This window comes from Anguilla anguilla, chromosome 14, assembly GCF_013347855.1.
Source record: "Anguilla anguilla isolate fAngAng1 chromosome 14, fAngAng1.pri, whole genome shotgun sequence".
Classification (NCBI taxonomy): Eukaryota; Metazoa; Chordata; class Actinopteri; order Anguilliformes; family Anguillidae; genus Anguilla; species Anguilla anguilla.
The window spans coordinates 10,863,985-10,882,490 of record NC_049214.1 but is presented as its reverse complement, the minus strand read 5'-3'; the positions used below and the strand labels follow the sequence as shown (position 1 = coordinate 10,882,490).

General features: G+C 54.1%; 1 protein-coding gene across 1 annotated transcript in view; it reads left to right on the top strand.

The window, feature by feature from the left end:
• The window catches only part of erbin (erbb2 interacting protein), an 89,852-nt gene extending 73,425 nt beyond the window's left edge, over nt 1-16,427 (top strand). Inside the window, 15 exon segments of the mRNA XM_035390222.1 lie at nt 250-349; nt 3,122-3,243; nt 4,149-4,307; nt 5,099-5,311; nt 5,699-5,819; nt 6,567-6,750; nt 7,453-7,876; nt 7,878-8,194; nt 8,196-8,775; nt 9,843-9,986; nt 11,751-11,807; nt 14,636-14,791; nt 15,597-15,689; nt 15,954-16,028; nt 16,166-16,427. Of these exon segments, the coding sequence (XP_035246113.1) occupies nt 250-349; nt 3,122-3,243; nt 4,149-4,307; nt 5,099-5,311; nt 5,699-5,819; nt 6,567-6,750; nt 7,453-7,876; nt 7,878-8,194; nt 8,196-8,775; nt 9,843-9,986; nt 11,751-11,807; nt 14,636-14,791; nt 15,597-15,689; nt 15,954-16,028; nt 16,166-16,273 (2,853 nt within the window). The 3' untranslated portion in view covers nt 16,274-16,427.
• Nucleotides 16,428-18,506: the final 2,079 nt, after the last annotated feature.

Below are 18,506 nucleotides of genomic sequence, written 5' to 3'. Positions count from 1 at the left end.
TGACTGCTGAGAAGGAAATGCAGATACGTGCCTATATCGAGACTGTACTTTCCAGGTGTTCAATGTTCCATTGTGCCACGCGGGTGTCAGTGGAGACTGAAGTGAAACATTTTACTTTGGTGGGGGTCGGGGGGGGGGGGGGTGAGGGGGCGTACTCGCTATAAAAAAGCAAGTGTCTGGCTAGTGGTAAATCCACACACGCACCTGTTTGTCTGCGTCGGTCTGACGACGTCACTTCCTGTCCCGCAGTCGAAGCCCCTCATCCCCCTGCAGAAGGAGGAGGACCCGGAGACGCACAAGACGGTGCTCACCAACTACATGTTCCCCCAGCAAACCCGGACCGACGACTGTAAGTACCCGGCCCACGGGCGGGCCAGAGGCCCGGGGCGGGGCAGCGCCGGCTGCCGCCACACAGCCGCTCAAACGTGCTGTTATACACAGAGAGCGTTTGCAGCCCCAGTCCGAGCCCGCTGTAGCGCAGGGCCTTGAGCCAGAGTCAGGGCTACGCTCAGCTAGCGCCGCGCAGAGAGAAGGCCAGACAGACACTGTGCAGTGTGCACCGCCTCATACAGACAGGTCTGAGGCAAGGGCAGCAGCGTCACACACACTCCTCACATTTCTGTAAAACATCAATTATTATCACACACAGATACTCTTTGTGGTTTCATTTTCTGTCCGGTAGGTCCCCAGTCCCCAAGGGGTTACATTTTTAGGTAACGGATATCGGGTACCGCGGTGCTGTGAGATGAGATTTGAAAACGCGAACTTAATCCCCAAAAAAGCGATACCTCCTGAAACGGAAGCTCTTAATTAAGGCCACCCGACGCCGCGGTCTCCGCCCGTCTCCACGGAGACTCCGAATGTGAGACGCTAGCTGTGGGGCGGGTCTGTGACACCGGCGCGCTCACAGGGAACACGTCCTCACAGGGGGGTCACGTGCGCCCGTCAAAAGTAAGAGCTGACCTGTCCCACCGGCAGGATGTGTGGAACGTGATCAGGCTGGATACGCTTTCTGGAGAACGGCTTTGGGCACTTTGGGAGATGCGTTTCCTTGCCGAGGGCTGGTAAACTAAGACTGTCCTTTCACGGTCACAGTACATCCTGATAAACCTGAAGGTGTCCCTTGTATTTGTGTGCAAATAATTTTAGTCAGATTAAATTGGCCAGGACCTATAAAGGAGCACTGAGGTGTTGAACAGGCTTTGTTGCCGGTGTTCTTCTCCTGCAGTTGTTTTCGTGCACCTCTGTTCCTCATTCTGTAGAGTGACAGCAGATTGATAGGGTTCATTAGAAGAGGGAAGGCTGAAATGGGTGACAGGCTGCCTGCGGGTGTGTGTCTGGGTGTCTGCGCGCGTCGGACGGGTTTCTGGGTGAAGGGCCTGCTGTGCGTGGCGTGCGGAAACCTCGGCTGATCTGTGGTGTGAGGGCGGCGCGTTGCTGGAGGCAGAGCTCGTTCTGCAGGCGGCAGGTGTGGGCGTGCGACCCCGCCCACGCTGAGGGGCTCCCCCGCGCCCTCACCTGGGATGACTCGCAGGAGCGCGCGCGGCGACGTGAGGGGGGGGGGGGGGCGGCCGCGACTGTTAGGAGGCGGGGCGGGGCGGCCGCGACCGTTAGGGGGCGGGGCGGGGCGGCCGCGTCCATGAGGTCAGTGGTGACCCGCGCGGTGGCGCTCCTTTTAACGCAGCGGGGACCGCCACGGAGCGCACAGCCGAAAAACAAGCTCCTCCCACTGTGGAGAGGGGGGCCCGATGACTCGCTGGAAAACCAGCGTACTCCAGGGGGGAGAGGGGATTAAAAAGTCTTAGACTGTTTCCTAGCAACCTTGACTTGAGGCTGCTCCGCTAAGAGGGGAAAGAGGAAAGGGCTTCTTGGCACTGGACCGTCCCGGCGAGGTTTAGGGGGGTGGCGCTGTCCTGGCAGGGCTGTGAAAAACATGTTTACTGTACCTGTACTCAGAAAACCCCCGCCGCTCCAGAGCAAGACTCCACTAATGAGAGCAGAGCGTGTGTGTGTGTGTGTGTGTGTGTGTGTGTGTGTGCGCGTGTGTGTGTGTGTGTGTCTGTGTGTGTGTGTGTCTATGTGTGTGTGTGTGTGTGTGTGTGTGTGTGTGTGTGTGTGTGTGTGTGTGTGTGTGTGTGTGTGTGTGTGTGTGTGTGTGTCTGTGTGTGTCTGTGTGTGTCTGTGTGTGTGTGTGTGTGTGTGTGTGTGTCTGTGTGTGTGTGTGTGTGTGTCTGTGTGTGTGTGTTTCTGTGTCTGTGCGTGTGTGTGTGTGTGTCTGCTCTCTCTCAGGGAAACTCACTTTTACACACTGTTAATGACTGCTCCTGTGCACTGATCTGGAACGCAGCAGAAGAGGCTCAGCAGGAGGGAACGGGCGGGGCGGGTGGGTAGCAGAGTGCGCCGTCACAAACAGGTTACAGGAGGACAGTCGCCAACAAGTCCCCACAGAACGCTGTTTGCAGTAGTGTGTGAGAGACGAGGACACCGTCACAAACAGGGCCTGGGAGAACACTGCCTGCGGTCATGTGACCTCGTGCGCATGTGACACTGTGGCAAACAGGTCCTCGCAGGACAGCGGCCCTTACTGGAAAGGGGTTAAACCTGCTGGGTCTCAAAACCCGTTTGATGTTTTTCCTTTCTTACCTGTTGTTGTGAGGACGGGAACAGGTCCTGCACCGCTGACCTCCTGCAGCTGGGACATGAAGTCCGCGTGACCTGAATTAACTCGCTTCAGCGCGCAGAAATAATGCATGGAGATAATCCTGTGGAAAAAGCCGATGGGAAGGCGGAGAGCTTCGCCTCGGGGCGCGGGCGCACAGACAGGCCCTATCCGTTTCAGGCTCCCCAGCCAAACCCTGCTCTTAATTATTTACCCCCTACTTGATATCACACTGATCATGCACTTGATGTGACACTTGTAGATCATGACCGTGTGTCCTTGGTGGCACTTTCACACGAGGTTGTGGTGTGCGTGTGTGTGCAAGAGAGAAGGGACTGAGTGAGTGAGAGACAGAGAGAGAGAGAGAGTGTCTGAGGGAGAGTGTGTGTTTGAGAGAGAGTGAGAGAGAGACTGAGAAGAACAGAGAGTCTGAAACCCGTTGGTCCGCTCGTCTCTCCACAGACATCCCGAACTCGGACAACGAGAGCTTCAACCCGTCGCTGTGGGAGGAGCAGCGCAAGCAGAGGGCACAGGTGGCGTTCGAGTGCGACGAGGACAAGGACGAAAGAGAGGCGCCCCCGCGGGTCAGTGCCCCGCCTCCTCCGCCCCTCTCTGACAGCGCTAACGGCGCTAACGCTAGGAAAGGACCAGGGCTCACAGTGTGGCCCGGCCTGCTCTACCCCCTCTCTGACAGCACTAACGCTAGGAAAGGACCAGGGCTCACAGTGTGGCCCGGCCTGCTCTACCCCCTCTCTGACAGCGCTAACGCTAGGAAAGGACCAGGGCTCACAGTGTGGCCCGGCCTGCTCTACCTCCTCTCTGACAGCGCTAACGCTAGGAAAGGACCAGGGCTCACAGTGTGGCCCGGCCTGCTCTACCCCCTCTCTGACACCGCTAACGCTAGGAAAGGACCAGGGCTCACAGTGTGGCCCGGCCTGCTCTACCCCCTCTCTGACAGCCAGTATAATGAAATCCCCTCAGTTGAGAATATTCAATTTGTTTCAGTGATTAAAATCTCCCCTGTGGTTATTGTCAATATCCTGGCAGCCTGGGAACGCTCAAACATCGAATTGGTGCCTGTTTACATTATGGAACCGTTAGGAAGCTTAATGGGGCCAGTTCAGGACAGCCCTTATGTTGCTGTCTTTGCTGAGATGAGGTGCGTCCCGCAGGCCTTGGCGGCCAACGCAGAGCAGAGAACTGAAACTGACTAATTCTGAAGATGCTGAAAATATTTAATACGATCATTACTTCTGCTCTTTGGCCCATATATTATTAACCCATTAAAGTGCCTCACTCAATCAGGCATAATGATCCTGAAGCTCATTATATTATTGCTACTTACAATGTGTGATTTAATAATGCAGAGCATCATGGCCAGGTCTGTGTAGTCAGTGTCCGTTTGTACTGAACAGGAAGTGACACGTCACCGATAAACCGTTAGGCCGAGTGATTGCAGGTGAAAGTGATGTTTTGCGTGCTGTCCCAGGAGGGGAACCTGAAGCGGTACCCCACCCCGTACCCCGAGGATCTGAAGAACATGGTGAAGACGGCCCAGTCGGTGGCACATCGCCTGAAGGAGGACGAGTCCGGAGACGAGCCGGGCAGAGAGAGGGTGCACGTGGGCGTGCGCAACGTCGGAGTCAAGGTCCGGCTTCAGGGCGTTCGTCATTACACCGCTCACCTGTGACTGCATGATATGGCACTGTGTGTGTGTGTGTGTGTGTGTGTGTGTGTGTCTGTATGTGAGTGTGTGTGTGTGTGTGTGTGTGTGTGTGTGTGTGTGTGTGTGTGTGTGTGTGCGTGTGTGTGCGTGTGTGTGCGTGTGTGTGCGTGTGTGTGCGTGTGTGCGTGTGTGTGCGTGTGTGTGCGTGTGTGTGTGAGTGTGTGTGAGTGTGTGTGAGTGTGTGTGAGTGTGTGTGTGTGTGTGTGTGTGTGTGTGTGTGTGTGTGTGTGTGTGTGTGTGTGTGTGTGTGTGCGCGTGTGTGCGCGTGTGTGCGCGTGTGTGCGCGTGTGTGCGCGTGCGTGTGTGTGCGTGTGTGTGTGTGTGTGTGTGCGTGTGTGCGCGTGTGTCTGCGTGCGTGCACCTCCCAACTCTGAACAGCCAATTGCTTAACTCTGCTCTTGGTGTGTGTGTCATCTGCATTAAAGACTGGTTGATAAGTGTTGTAATCATTGTAGTAATGTACCATGTGTATTGCCATGTGTTAATGCTGTTTTCTTGGCCTGATATTCTCTCTGGGGCACTGGATAAAGAAAGCATAAATATACAGTAGCATGATGATAACTGAATAAGGGAAGGGATTTGGAGGAAGGGATCTTGGGTTTTGTTTGAGGATACTGAGTGGAGTCTAAAGCAGTGGTGTGAGCATGCTTCCTGGTCTAGTAGTGGTGTACAGACAGTGACGGGCCGTGGCGCGCTCCTCTCTCCTGCTCCAGGTCATAGAGAACGCCTGCAGCAACGGCAGAGCGCTGGAGCTGGCGAGCAGTGAGCCTGTGGACAGCCTGGGTAACAGCCTGGGTAACAGCCTGGGTAACAGCGTGGCTAACAGCCTGGCTAACAGCGAGCTCGACCCCTCCGACACGCACATCGTCCCGCTGAAGGCCTCCGACAGCCCGAGGGCCCCGCTGCACCGCGAGGACACGCTGGAGGTAGGGCCCCGTGTGGAGACCCAGCACCGCGTGCGGCAGTGCCGTTTACCACACCGCTTATGTACGCTAGCAGTCCTCACACTGACGCTTTCATAAGGCGTTCTGGAAGAGAGCTCCTTCAGTGTGATCTGATTTCTCTGTTCTTCCCAAACAAGTTTGATGTGCATTAAGAACAATATACACTGAAATTTTCAACAGACGGCATATGTAATATCTCCCTCCGAACGGCTGCCCCCCCCCCCCCCCGGCTGGGTCACGCTCGCCCGTGATTGGCCGTCGTTTCCGCGCCGTCGACTCTGAGACGAGGCGCGCTTTCGGCTTCGGCGAGCCTGGCGGGGCTCGGCCTCTTCCGGAGTTGTAACGCCCGTCTGTCGCCTCCCCCCCCAGGACTCGGAAGATCTGTCCTTCGAGGAAGAGGAGGAGATGAAGATCGCCGAGATGCGGCCCCCGCTGATCGAGATCTCCATCAACCAGCCCAAGGTGGTGGCGCTCAGCAAGGACAAGAAAGGTAAACGGGCCTGGAGGACATGCTTCCATTTATGGGCTCTTACTGCGGTGTGTCCACACTGGCCCGAGTCCTGTCGCCTCTCAGGAACAGGTCTTTCATTGCTATAACTGTCAGTTTCTCTGCCATCTAGAAATCTACATGTCTGCTAGTTCTGGGGCGGTGTGCTAATGAAGATGTTAATGCTATAAAAAACATTTCTTGCAAATAGTATTGTCCTTCACTTTTTGTTGTGGATCTTAAGTTCTCTTTTTTATATTTATCAAAGGCTATTTAAATGAACCCCCCCTAATTTACAGGAGTGCCTTAGAATTCCTTTTGAAGACAAAATGAACAGCATCTCCTTTTTTCTCCTCTTGCCTCTGAAGTAATTTGGACATACTGTTTTCTCGTGTACCTTTTATTTAGATTCCCTGTTGGGCAGCACGTTGTGTTCTCTTGTAATTGTGTCTTGTGTGGCAGTGGCTTTTAACATGCTACCATACCGAGCGGTGGTGTTCTAGATGTGCCTTTGTTCTGTTGTAGTGTTGTCTAGTGTGGCAGCCTCATGCCACACTGATGTTCTAGATGGACTGTAGTGTTGTGTTGCATGGTAGCGCTGCTTCTCTATTGTTCTGTAGGAATGCTTTTTGGCCCATTTGGGTGATTCCAGGCCAGTTAGGGCAGAATGACTGGAAACGGTTCTGTCGGGTGAACTTGTGCGCCCCCTAGAGGGTTGGTGTGGTCATGACCGTTGCGCTGTGTCGGCAGACGATGGCAAGGACGCGGACTCGCTGCTGGACGAGACGGTGGCCAACAGCAACCAGAACAACAGCAACTGCTCGTCGCCGTCGCGCATGTCCGACTCGGTGTCCCTGACCACCGACAGCAGCCAGGACGCCTCCCTGTGCACGCCCGAGAGGGAGACCAAAATGCTCCTGGAAACCGCCAACAGGTGACCGTGAGCGTTCCACACGACCGCCACACCTCTGCTTCTGTATCCCCTCCAGTTTTTCTCAGGGCCAATAAAAAGAGACTTTGGGAAGGTACCCCTAACCCTTCAATCACAACTATGTAACTAGAATGTTCTTAACTGAACATTCTAATGCTGATGTCACTACTGGTCATTGAGAACAATGGAGTTATAGAACACCAACATAGAATTTTGCAGAACATTCCAGAACCTACCTTTCAAAGGGTTACTGACTGCCATCACGCCCATAAGCTTTTAGAAGTTCTCAGTGCACATTTCTCCTAAAAACCTCATTTGTGTCTCCGTTTTTTTTCTTTTTAATGGGTTTCTAAGTATGCAGATGAAGCCTGGAGAAAGCAGAAACCGCTCTAGCTGAGTGTTGTTCTAATCCAGGATGCTACGTGGGCTATTTCATCTGTCACTTTTTTCTGATGTTTATTGCTGTGCCTTCAGAGCCAAATTACAGTGTCTCATCTGCCAAGGCGTTTCAGAGCCGTTGGGCTGGGTAAAGATGGACAGGGCGATGTTGTAAGCCTGGCTTGGCAGACGAGAGATCAAAGCCTGTGCATAGTGTGGAGAAATCCTAACGGCCTGGACGGGTCATTTAACGAGGGATGTGATTGGCTCCCTTCCCTTTTTTGCGCTAAGCCAGTACAGCGCTTGACGGGCTCTTTCCTTCCGCAGGCGTGAGGATGAGAACCTGAACGAGCTGCAGGAGAGCGCCCCGCTGCTGCAGAACGGGAACGGGCCGGACCCGGCCCTGCCGACCCTGCTGCGGGGCCGGCGGGACTACGAGGCGGGGCCCGAGCGGACCGCCGGCGGCTTCCCGCTGTCCGTGGAGGAGCGGCTGGCGCTCATCCAGAAGGGCGTGGACCTGAAGAACGGCGTGGGGGACCCCTACACGGCGTGGGATCAGATCAACATGAACGTGGCCGAGCCGGACAACGCGCCGCGGCCTGGGGGCGTGGCCGAGGACGCGTCGGCGCTCAACAACAACTACGAGCGGCCCGCCGCCCCCCAGCTGGAGAACGGGAACCGGCAGCCCCCCCCCGCCCAGGTACGCCCCCGCCGACCGCTGCGACGGGCGCCCCGGCGAGGCCCCCCCGCCCGCCGGCGACCTTCCCCTGTCCCGCAGCTCCGAAGAGCTCTCCCCCCAGAGGAGGGGCGGCCCCGCCCCCCACGCCGTGGTCAAGTCCCACAGCGTCACCAACATGGACACGGGCATGAAGCTGTACTGCATGGACCCCGAGGGCGGGGCCTGCGAGCCCCCGGGGAGGGGCCCCGTGGAGAGGGGCCCCGGGGCCTGCGCGCAGGGCCAGAGCATCGTGCGCAGCAAGTCGGCCTCCCTGCTGAGCGAGCAGCCCCTGCAGGTGTACCCGGGGTCCTCGGCGTCCTCCTCCGACCTGCTGTCCGCCTCCAAGCCCCCCCGGTACGAGGGCCGGGCGGCCGCCCCCCCCCCAGTACAACGTCCAGTACGCCAGCAGCACCATGCCCAAAGACGGCCTGTGGACCCAAAGGACGCCCGTCCCACCCGAGCAGTACCTCCCTCCCCAGCACTCGCTGGCCAACACCAACTACTCCAACCGCAACAACGCCCCGCCCTACCCCCTGCAGCCACAGCGGGGCCCGCCCAAGGACCGCCTGCTGGCCCCGGGGCCCCCGCGCGGCTCCCTCCAGCGGCAGGGCAGCGGCTCGTCCGCCGCGTCCGAGTACGCCACGTACCGCGGGCCCCCCCCGCCGCAGCAGCGGCCCCTGTCCGCGCGCACCTACAGCGTGGACGGCCCCGGGGCCCCCCGGCCCCAGAGCGCGCGGCCCCCCGCCCACGAGCTGCCCGAGAGGACCATGTCGGTGAGCGACTTCGGCTACCCGCACGGCAGCCCGGGCAAGCGGCCCAACGTGCGCGTGCGGTCCGAGCACTGCCTGCTGGACGCGCCCGGCGGGGGCAGGGTGCCCGTGGACTGGAGGGACCACGTCATGCGCCACATCGAGGCCAAGAAGATGGAGAAGGTAATGCCACGCCCCTTCCTTTCCTCCTCAGGGGACGCGGGTCCGCCGTGGGCGGGGCCTGACCGGCTGCATTTAGTGAAGAGGCCTCGTGTTTTTTAACGTTCGTTCGTTTGCAAAAAAAACAACGCCTCTCGCTTCCTGTTCTGGATTGTTCCATGAGTCTGATTGGTTGATGTTTGTTGTTGATGTTTGAAATGGTTTATTTGTGAGCCTGGTGCCCCTTCAGAGTGGCCCTGTCCCAGCAGAGCGGGGGTGCAGCGCTTGCCCTGCCGGGGGCTGGTCTGAAGTGGCTCTCGTGTCGCTGCTCCAGGAGTGCGGGGTTTGGGCGCGGTGGGAGCGGGCTCCTGAGGGCCCCTGTGTGTGCGCCACGAGACCTCATTAAGCCTGGCGTCTCCATGGCAGCTCGGGAGCGGAGAGAGAGGCGCTCTCACCGAGGCCCACGCTCTGTCCTGGAGCAGGAGGCTCTCTGAGCGCTGATTGGATGCGGAGGCTTGTGGGCGTAAACCGATGAGCCAGCTCATAGGTCCTGAGGGTCATCAGTATGCAAATGAACCCTGGGACTCTTACCCCCGCACCAGCGGATAATAATGAGCAAATGCTTTGAATAACAAGTATTACACTGTGTGCTCATTTTCAAGTAGAGTGTTAATAACTGGGCATTTGGAACCATTATTGTTAATATACCCAGTTATGAACATTGTACATAAAAATTTTTTTAAAGTGCTATACAGATCAATCGAGGTTGGTGGAATGATTTTAACACCGGGGGAAGTAACATCTGTCCTTACCAGTAAATATAATGTTTTCTGACTCTCTAAGATTCTCATTGGAGCAAACATTGTGTGTGTGTGTGCACGTGTGTGCGTGTCTAACCTCTGTCGATGCATGGGATGCGCGCGTGAAGCACGCCCGGTCCTGCCGTCGCCGCCGCCGCCTCGTGGGGTCGTGCGAGGCGGCGTGCGGCCGGGCGTGCGCGGGCGCGGCGTGTGCACGCGGGTTTTTAACACGCGTCGGTGTAGCGCATGCCTGCTAAAGTGTCCGTGTCGCATGTGTCCCTCTCTGCTCAGAACGTGCTGTCTCGGTCCTATAACCCCTATTACGCCGCGGCTAGCGGCTCGCGCTATGGCAGCTGTAGGGACGTGCGTGCCAGCCACGGCTCCCTGGCCTTTAGTGCCGGGGACGGGAGGCCTCACGGAGCCCACTACCTCTGTGTGAGTACAGCTCCTCCCACTAGGCTAGCCCCTAAGCCCCTCCCACTGCCTGACCACACCCCTCTGCTCCACTGTGTGTAATTCCAAACTTCTACTGATGACGCTGATTCTACGCAATAATTTAATACTGTCGCAGCTTTCATTTATGTTATTTTTTTAAATATACCTTACAGGAACTAGCAGACCCCTAAAGATTTTTGACAAGCACAATTGTTTGTCATTTTAGCTGGTTAGGGGGAGTCAGTATGTTGGTATAGTCGTTAGATAACAATGGCAATCATGAAAATGGCATTTGTCTTATTTTCCAACAGCCAAGAGCTAAATATGCTGAATAAATGTAGTTGCCAAATTGGCTGTGCATTTTTCTATTGTGAATTTCAAATCGCCCAATCTAACCTGACTGCCAGAGTGAAGATGAAAGCAGCATGTTTAGATTTGCTGTGTGCAGCCAGGGGAGCACTGACCAGCCTGAGGGATTAGGGATGTGGCACACCAGACAGAGAGCGTCAGGGCGGAAGAGGGTTGGAGGAAGTGTCCTTCTTTAAACAGGCTGTCCATCCTTTTAAGAGAGATTCCAGTCTCCCTGCTTTCCCCTTCCCTCTGCTCTTCCAAGCTCAGGATTGAGTGCACGCTTGGCCACTAAAGTTCCGCTCAACGCAACGAAATCACCTTCCCTCTCTGCGGTGTCTTCAGTACTAATGGGGCTTTCTCAAAGGGGCTTTCTCTCTCATCTCACTGCCAATCACACTAACTTTTAACTCTGCATTCAGACGCATACGGTCTGTGTGCCAGCGGTAAGTATTAGAGTCGGTGAGCGCATCTTTATGACATGTACGTAACCTACTCATGAGGACTACACAAGAGCAGCATAACCGCTTCAGTAAAAACCTCTCACGCTCTATGAATTGCTTCAAAGATCGCGTAAATTTGTTTGTTAAACATACCATATTAAATACTAATTACGATGCTCTGTACAATGAACAGAGACAGTGAACAATTTTGAAGAGCTGTGTCGTGCTCATGTAGCATGTATGAACAGGTTATGCATGTTGTGAAGGTGCGTTTGGTGTGAAATGCCACCCGAATGTCTGGCGGCTTGTGTGGAGCTGATGAGGTAGGTTCGTATCAGCTGAAGCAGGGGAGATGCAGGCTGCAGGACTGACAGGCTGTGTGCACAGTGTGCTTGTGTAAATTATACTGTGTTTACTCAGTGTCTGACCTCTGCGTGCGAGCCAAGTGCAGCTCAGCCAGTGAAAAGCAGGCCAGGGAATTGGAGAACAAGCAGCGGAGCAGCAGAAGGGCTGCGAACGACACGTGATCCGTAGCGTAGCGCTGCTCCTCGGGATAATGAAATGCTCCCCCTCAACACGGCACGGCCCTCACACGCCCCCACTTAACTGCGCTTTGTTGCCTGTGCAAGCTGATAGAATTTGCGTATTTTAATGAGTATGGATGTTGCCTTTTGGAGATGTTAGTCATTGGAAGCGCTGTGTGGGGGTTGGATGTGTGTTCTGAGGGGGAGGGTCAAAATGGCTATCAGAGCTTTCTGCTTTAGCCTAGCGCTAAGACACCTGATTCTACTTATCGAGGTCTTGACTGAAGGTCATGATTAGTTAATTAGCCGAATCGGGTGTCGTCGCGCTGGGCCAAAACCAAAAACCTGCACCCGCACCAGCTCAGGTAGGATTGAGCACGTCTGGTTTGGAGTTCGCCTCCTGTCACATCGATGACCCTCCTCTCCTTTCCCTCTCCCTCCTGATCCAGGACGAGGTTTTCGGGCCCCCCGGACCACAGGGCTACCCTATGGACTCCCTGAGAAAAGTAAGTCAACGTGAACCGCGTTCAGTGGTGCGATTCTTAGGGAGTGTTTGCACACATTATATCAACGTGAATTCAATTCAGCTTAAATGCAGAGCGATTTCCGTCGCTTCCTTTATTCTTTAATAAAGAAGCGTTTCATTCTGAGCCCCGCGTCGCCGTCGGCGTTTCCGTGGTTACGGCCCACGCAGCCATTAGCCGGCTCTTGCGGGTCACGTTCGAGCTCCCTCGCCCGTGCTCTACGCCGATTTGGCGGTGGGCTTGGGGGTCTGTTTTACTGGGGAAATAACGAAACGTTACGATGATGAGCTTTAGCGCTAGCCCTGTTAGCGGCTCTCTCGCGCGTCCGGAGAGCGGAGGACAGGGGCCTCGCGCGGCGAGCCGCTCCGGCGCTGATTAATTCTTCCTCGTTAACGAGCGGCGCTCTCTCGGGGGCGGGGCTTTTGAGGAAGGCCCGCTGCGTTCCGCCGCCGTTTGAAGGTCAGCGCAGCTCACCCCGTTAATGGCCCTCGTTTTCTTGTGAAGTCCTAATTCCCCGAAAGCCCAAAGCATTTTCATTAGTCGTGTTAGATATGCAGCGGTGTCATTCCCCTCAGTGGTACAAAAACACAATCCAGCAACTCTAACAAAAATGTCACTTTGGTGCCTACTGATCCAGCAACGTGTGAGTGCTGTTCTAGAATGTTCTGTTTGTCAGTTCTTGCCGATATGGTACAAAATGCCTTAGTGAAGAAAAAAGCATTTGGGTGCGTAGAGAAGGTGAGGGAGATAGGGGAGTAAGCCTTGGGCGTGTGAAGGAGCTCGTGTCTGGCTGTGTAATGGAGGCACAGATTGTGCTCGTGGAGGTCCATAGTGGAGACACACCGGTGGAGTAAGAGAACAGCCCTCCTAGGAGGCCACTCTCAAAGGCAGCCCAGGCCGTCGTCGGTCTCCTCAGCGTCTGACTCCTGCTTTAGCCGTGGGCCCGTGCTGGGAAGCCATTTTTGTGTAAACCAGGCTGGCTGTTTCAGCTGTCTCCCAAAGCTTCTTCAGCTGACGGACATCTCCTGACACGTCCTTTTGACATTGCTCTCCATGGACGTCATTTTGCTTCCTCCTGTCAAAAAATTCTGGCTGCCCGCCCGCACAGGCGCGTTAGCGCAGCCGATTGGACCCCCTCAGCACGCGCCTGGGACTGCTCCTGCCGCGACCGCGCCAGAGCGACCGCGCCGGAGCGACCGGGCCAGAGCGACCGCGCCAGAGCGACCGTGCCAGAGCAACCGCGCCAGAGCGACCGCGCCAGAGCAACCGCGCCAGAGCGACCGCGCCAGAGCGCCCGCGCCAGAGCGACCGCGCCAGAGCGACCGGCCCAGAGCGACCGGGCCAGAGCGACCGCTCCCGTCCTGCCAGCGCCTGGCCTCGCCCGTAACACCGGCCGCCGTGAACGCTCGCGCGGAGCCGCCAGCGCCAGGGCGCCCCGACGAGCGCAGAGCGAATACTGATGAAGGAGGGGGGGAAACGGGCTCGGGGGAGGGGCCGGGTTACCATGGCGATGGCCCCCCTCCCCCCTCGCTGGCGGCCTGGCTTTCAGGGATCCGGATCTGAGGCTCCGTACAGCGCCCCTTCCCCCCCCCCCCCATCGCCGCCTCGCTGCATTTGAGATCTATTCAACCAAAACTGAATGAAATGTGTGTGTTTTATTATCTTACAACAGCCATGCTGGAAATGTTCACATACTGTGAGCCTGTACATGCCCGGGGATGTACCGGCGTAATGCAGTGAGGGGCTGTTCTGGTGAGCTGTTGCCCTCTCGCCCATTCAGGGCTGATACAGAGAGCACGCCAGGCGTGGGCGTGCGCCTTGGAGGACTGACCAATGGCAAAGGAGGCCTCTCATCTTTTTCTGTCAGTTTACTCTCCCCATGCAAGCTTTTCAAAACTAATTGATTTCTGAAGGTGTGTTTCCATGTGAGCGCAGGGGCGGAATTTTAAAACGTGATCTCGTTTTGGGTTGTGTGTGGAACGTTATTTTTTTTTGTTTGTTTTTACGAGGAGTTTGCACACCCCCTGGTGCTAACTGTGTGTAACAGCAGATCGGTTGTTTCAATGCATTGATGGTGCCACAGCCTGATAGCTAGTCAACCCTGCTTGAGCTGGCTTAGAGTGTGAGGACAGCACTTGTGTGTTTTAATTGACGGCTGGTAAGGTCACACTCACGCACACACACACACATGCACATACACTCAGAGATGCACACACGCATTCACACAGGAGCTGCATTGTTGTGGTAAAATGCCTTAGTCATGTGGTGGATGATGACGAGGCAGGGCCCAGTGCCAGTGTTTTTGCATAATTAAACAGAGCTGCCAATAACCCCCCAGTCTAATGAAGTAATACAGTTATCCGCTGAGTTTGTCCTGCGTTCACAGCAGCTTGTTTTCACGACACTGCGTCTTACTGAGTGAGTCAGAGACGGGACGTGCCCCCCCCCCCCCCCCCCCCGTAAATCTGGAGCCTGCACTCAAAGGAGAACACTGCATTCCTCTTCCTGTTTTTTGGCCAGCCTGTCTTCCTGCAGATGGAAGACGCCGTTGATCCTTGTCTTGATTTATTGTGGAGTTTTGAGTGACTTCACTCTGCTTTTCTGGAAGCAGGCATATTTCCCTTCACGCTCGGTCGCAATGCCAATCGATCGTTTCATTTGCGTTTCGCTTGTTTACTTTACAAATGAGCAGGGGTAACATCTCCTGTCTCACCTCAGCGTCAGTGATCAGGCCCCAGCGGCAGGCTGAGTCACAGGCTGCTGCAGAAGCGCTGACCCCGCCCCCGTGTTCTTAACCCCGCCCCTGTCAGGTGCCTTTGTCCAATGGCCAGATGTGTCCCGTGAGCCGCGGCCCGGCCCCCATGGCCCGCCACCCGTCCAGAGAGCAGCTGATCGACTACCTGATGCTGAAGGTGTCCCAGCAGCCCCAGGGCCCGCCACGCCCGCCACACGAGGTCCTGCAAGAGGTAGGTCCTGTAGCAGGAGGTGGGTCCTGTTGGTCCTCTAGCAGGAGGTAGCTTCTGTGGGTTCTGTAGCAGGAGGTGGGTCCTGTTGGTCCTCTAGCAGGAGGTAGCTTCTGTGGGTTCTGTAGCAGACGGTGGGTCCTGTTGGTCCTCTAGCAGGAGGTAGCTTCTGTGGGTTCTGTAGCAGGAGGTGGGTTCTGTTGGTCCTCTAGCAGGACCAGCAGGGTAGCTTCTGTGGGTTCTGTAGCAGGAGAAGTGAGAAGTACTCACGTTCACTTAGGTCACACATTTTCAAGCATTTTCCTCAATATTAGCATTAGGCCCATCTGATAATAGTAGCACAGCTGTGTTCATGTATTGTGTCTGGAATGTTGAGTGCCATCCATTTAGAGCATCTAACAGTGTCTGCTTGAATTTGAATGAAACCTCAGTCCCCACAATAAAAGACCGAGTGGTTGTGTTAGCCGGGTCATCACTGAAAACATTTATAGTCGGAGCGGTTTATCAGACGGGCCAGTTGTATCCATTAGACTGCAGGAAGCGCTGATGCTGAGTAAGTTGGGTGGGGAACAAGACAGCACCAGAAGCCCCACTCAGGGACCACAGCTGGCCCTGGAATCTGACCCAGGAACTTTAGAGCGGTTAAGAACAGCATCTTAGCTGGCTTTGGTCATGTGACCTCCCCTGACTCTCACTGGAGGGGAGAAAGCTCTCAGCAGGCTGGGGCTCACGCTTGTGCAGACGCAGGTGTGTGGGTGCGTGTGGGTGCGTGTGGGGCGATATGACCGACGTGCCTGCTCTCCTTCAGGTCCGGGTGAAGATCGAGAAGAACCCCGAGCTGGGCTTCAGCATATCCGGAGGACTGGGCGGCAGGGGAAATCCTTTTCGTCCAGAAGACAACGTACGTCTGTTTGTTTTTTCCTCTCTTTGTCTTTCTCAGACTCCTTCCGTTCCTCTCTACAGGTTCTCTGTGCGATGCCGGACGCGCTTCAGCCGTTTCCATTTTTAAGCCCTTTCTGTTCTGTTCTGTTCATTTCACTGATTGTGGATGTGACCGTGCGCTGTAAGCTGCTGTTACTGTGTAATGAAATGGCTGGCCATGTGATTGGGTTATGGAGTGGTGGTCTGGTCAGTAAGGTTATTTATTGTTGTAATGTTCCTCCAGGGTATATTTGTGACCAGGGTCCAGCCTGAGGGACCTGCCTCAAAGCTCCTGCAGCCGGGGGATAAGATCCTCAAGGTAGAGAGACGAGCGTTTGACTCATTACCTCGCTGCTGCTTCCTCCTCACTCAGTACCGTTAAAGCAGTGATGTAACTAATGATGATTAATGACATCTTTCCTTGTGCGTCTCTGTTGTTATGTTGTGTCTTGGCAGGCAAACGGACACAACTTTGTTAACATTGACCACGGATACGCGGTATCTCTGCTGAAGATGTTCCCCAGCACAGTGGACCTGGTCATCGTCAGAGAAGTGTCCGCTTAGAGGAAGAGGACTTCTCAGGACACGGGGAGACACAAAACTGAATGTTCACTTCGTTATTTTTCTACACAGAGGAGCCAGTTCTACGATTATACCTTTGAACTGAATATGGTGAAGGACATCAGAGATTTGTCAAACGGGACAGAACCACTGTACCGAGTGGTGCGGGTGGGGGGGGGAGGGGGTGCCGGGTGGGGTGGGGTGGGGTGGGAACTGTCTGAAAGCAAGCACCTGAAACGGTCTTCACTGTGGGATCCCCTGGTATTTTTTTACTCTGAACGGAGAAGAGATGGTGTATTCCTGCTCAAAACAACCTGTGTGCTTTCTGTACAGACTTTTAGGTTTTAATGTGTTTTATTTTTTTTGTTTGTTTTGTTCTGTTTAATTTTAAATGGTTCAACCACATCACTGAGTAACAAGACTTCTGGTAGTTGCGCATACATTGTAGCTGGCCAGTAGGGGGCAGGGCTCCTTGTTTGCCGAAAGATCCATATGCCTTTATTTTAAATCATTTTTTAACTTATAAAGATGATGAAACCACTTGATAGATGTACAGGCGATGAGATGAAGAGGACAACGTTATGTGCATATTGTTGAGACGAATGTAGTGCTGGATTGAGCTTACAGGGCGGTCTTTCGCGTAGCAAACGTGTTCCGAATCGGCCGCGTCTAATTGGAATGGCCATTTTCCCTGTTACCAGCAGGGGGCACGCTTGAGTCTTTCAGACACACTGGCATTTTTGCGGCACAGTAAATGGAAAAGGGGGGGAAAAATGTGTCGCGGTTTAATTTCCGCCACAGGCGTCCTGCCAGGTTGGGTGCTGTGTAAATGTTGCTACCGTACACCCTCCAAAGCATCTTCACAAAAAAAATTTTTGAATTGTATTTTTTTTTTTTTTAGTTAAATCCATCACAAGGCCTTCTGTTTGGAATTCCACATTGTGGAATGAGCAAGCGCTGCCTCACTGATTCAGGCCCCTGCCTGGAGCCCATCGCAGCCACAAGGCCCTGTTCGAGCCCCGTGTTTGTGCCCCCTGTGAAACCCACGCCCCACTCACAGCGACCCACAGCCTTAACGGGCTTTCACCTCCACTGACCAGACTGCCTCTGTTCACAGCCTGCAGGATGCAGTAAATGCTCTCTGTATGTGAAAGTTGTAAGGATCGGAACATGCGAAGGAAGATACTGGGGGCAATTATGGGAGAAAACGAGTAATTTGCTTGGCCTTAATTAGCCTTGCCGGGAGTTTGCGAAGAGGAAGTTGGGCATGCTAGGTAACCAAAGCAAGTGTCTATAAAACTGTGGTAAGGTATTTGAAACTGCAGAAGAGATTGGGGGTGTGTCAGGGCAGTGTTGCCCACCCCTGTGACTCCTCCCACTGCTGTTTGGCATGTTATAAAGGGCTTCACCATCAGGCAGCCATAGCCAACTAAAACCTTCGAAAGGGCAGAGGTTTTAAAGGGTTTTGGATGCCATTCTTCATCTGGGTGAAAAGACCACTTTGCCTTTCTATAGAGAGAACATCATTTTGGAAATCATGCTCAGATTTTGACTTTATTTTATGCGTTTCATGTTTGTATCTTTATTTTACGGTACATGATATGAATAAGACAGAACCATATTGAAATGTGCCATAGACCTGGAACTGTTTGAAACGGGGCAGACCAGTCTCCACCCCGTTACCCTAGCAATATTCTCTGGTGAACACTGCGAACAAGATGTCCTAGTGAGAATAAGTGAGTAGTACATTGGTCAGATAGCAATAGCCAGAGGTTGTGTTCTTGTGCAAAATATCAGATTCCTTGTTTTTTAAATCGAAAGGAAACCCTTTAAGTACTCCCTTGTTGTTATACAGGATTTTATATTATTAAAACTTTTTTAATGAAAACTTAGAAGATGAAATTTCTGAATTGTTTATTTGAAAACATTTAAAAAGACTTCATAGCGTGACATTTGGCTGAGATTTTTATAAATACCCATGCTACAGGTGTTCTGCAGCTCTGTCTTCAGTGTTCCCCTGGTCTGTCTCTCTTGTGCTTAGAGTCTGAATGGAAGTTTCAAAGGCCTCACTTGCTGGCCTACTAATGGTGTCCACACAGAGCAGTCTGTGATTTGCCCTGGTGCAAATGCAGAGTTGGCACAAAGCATTCAAAAGTGAATTTGATGAAGGCCACAAATCTTTAAAACTGACCATTTTGATGTGTAGTTTATTTTTATTTTTTTTAAGCTATGTTTA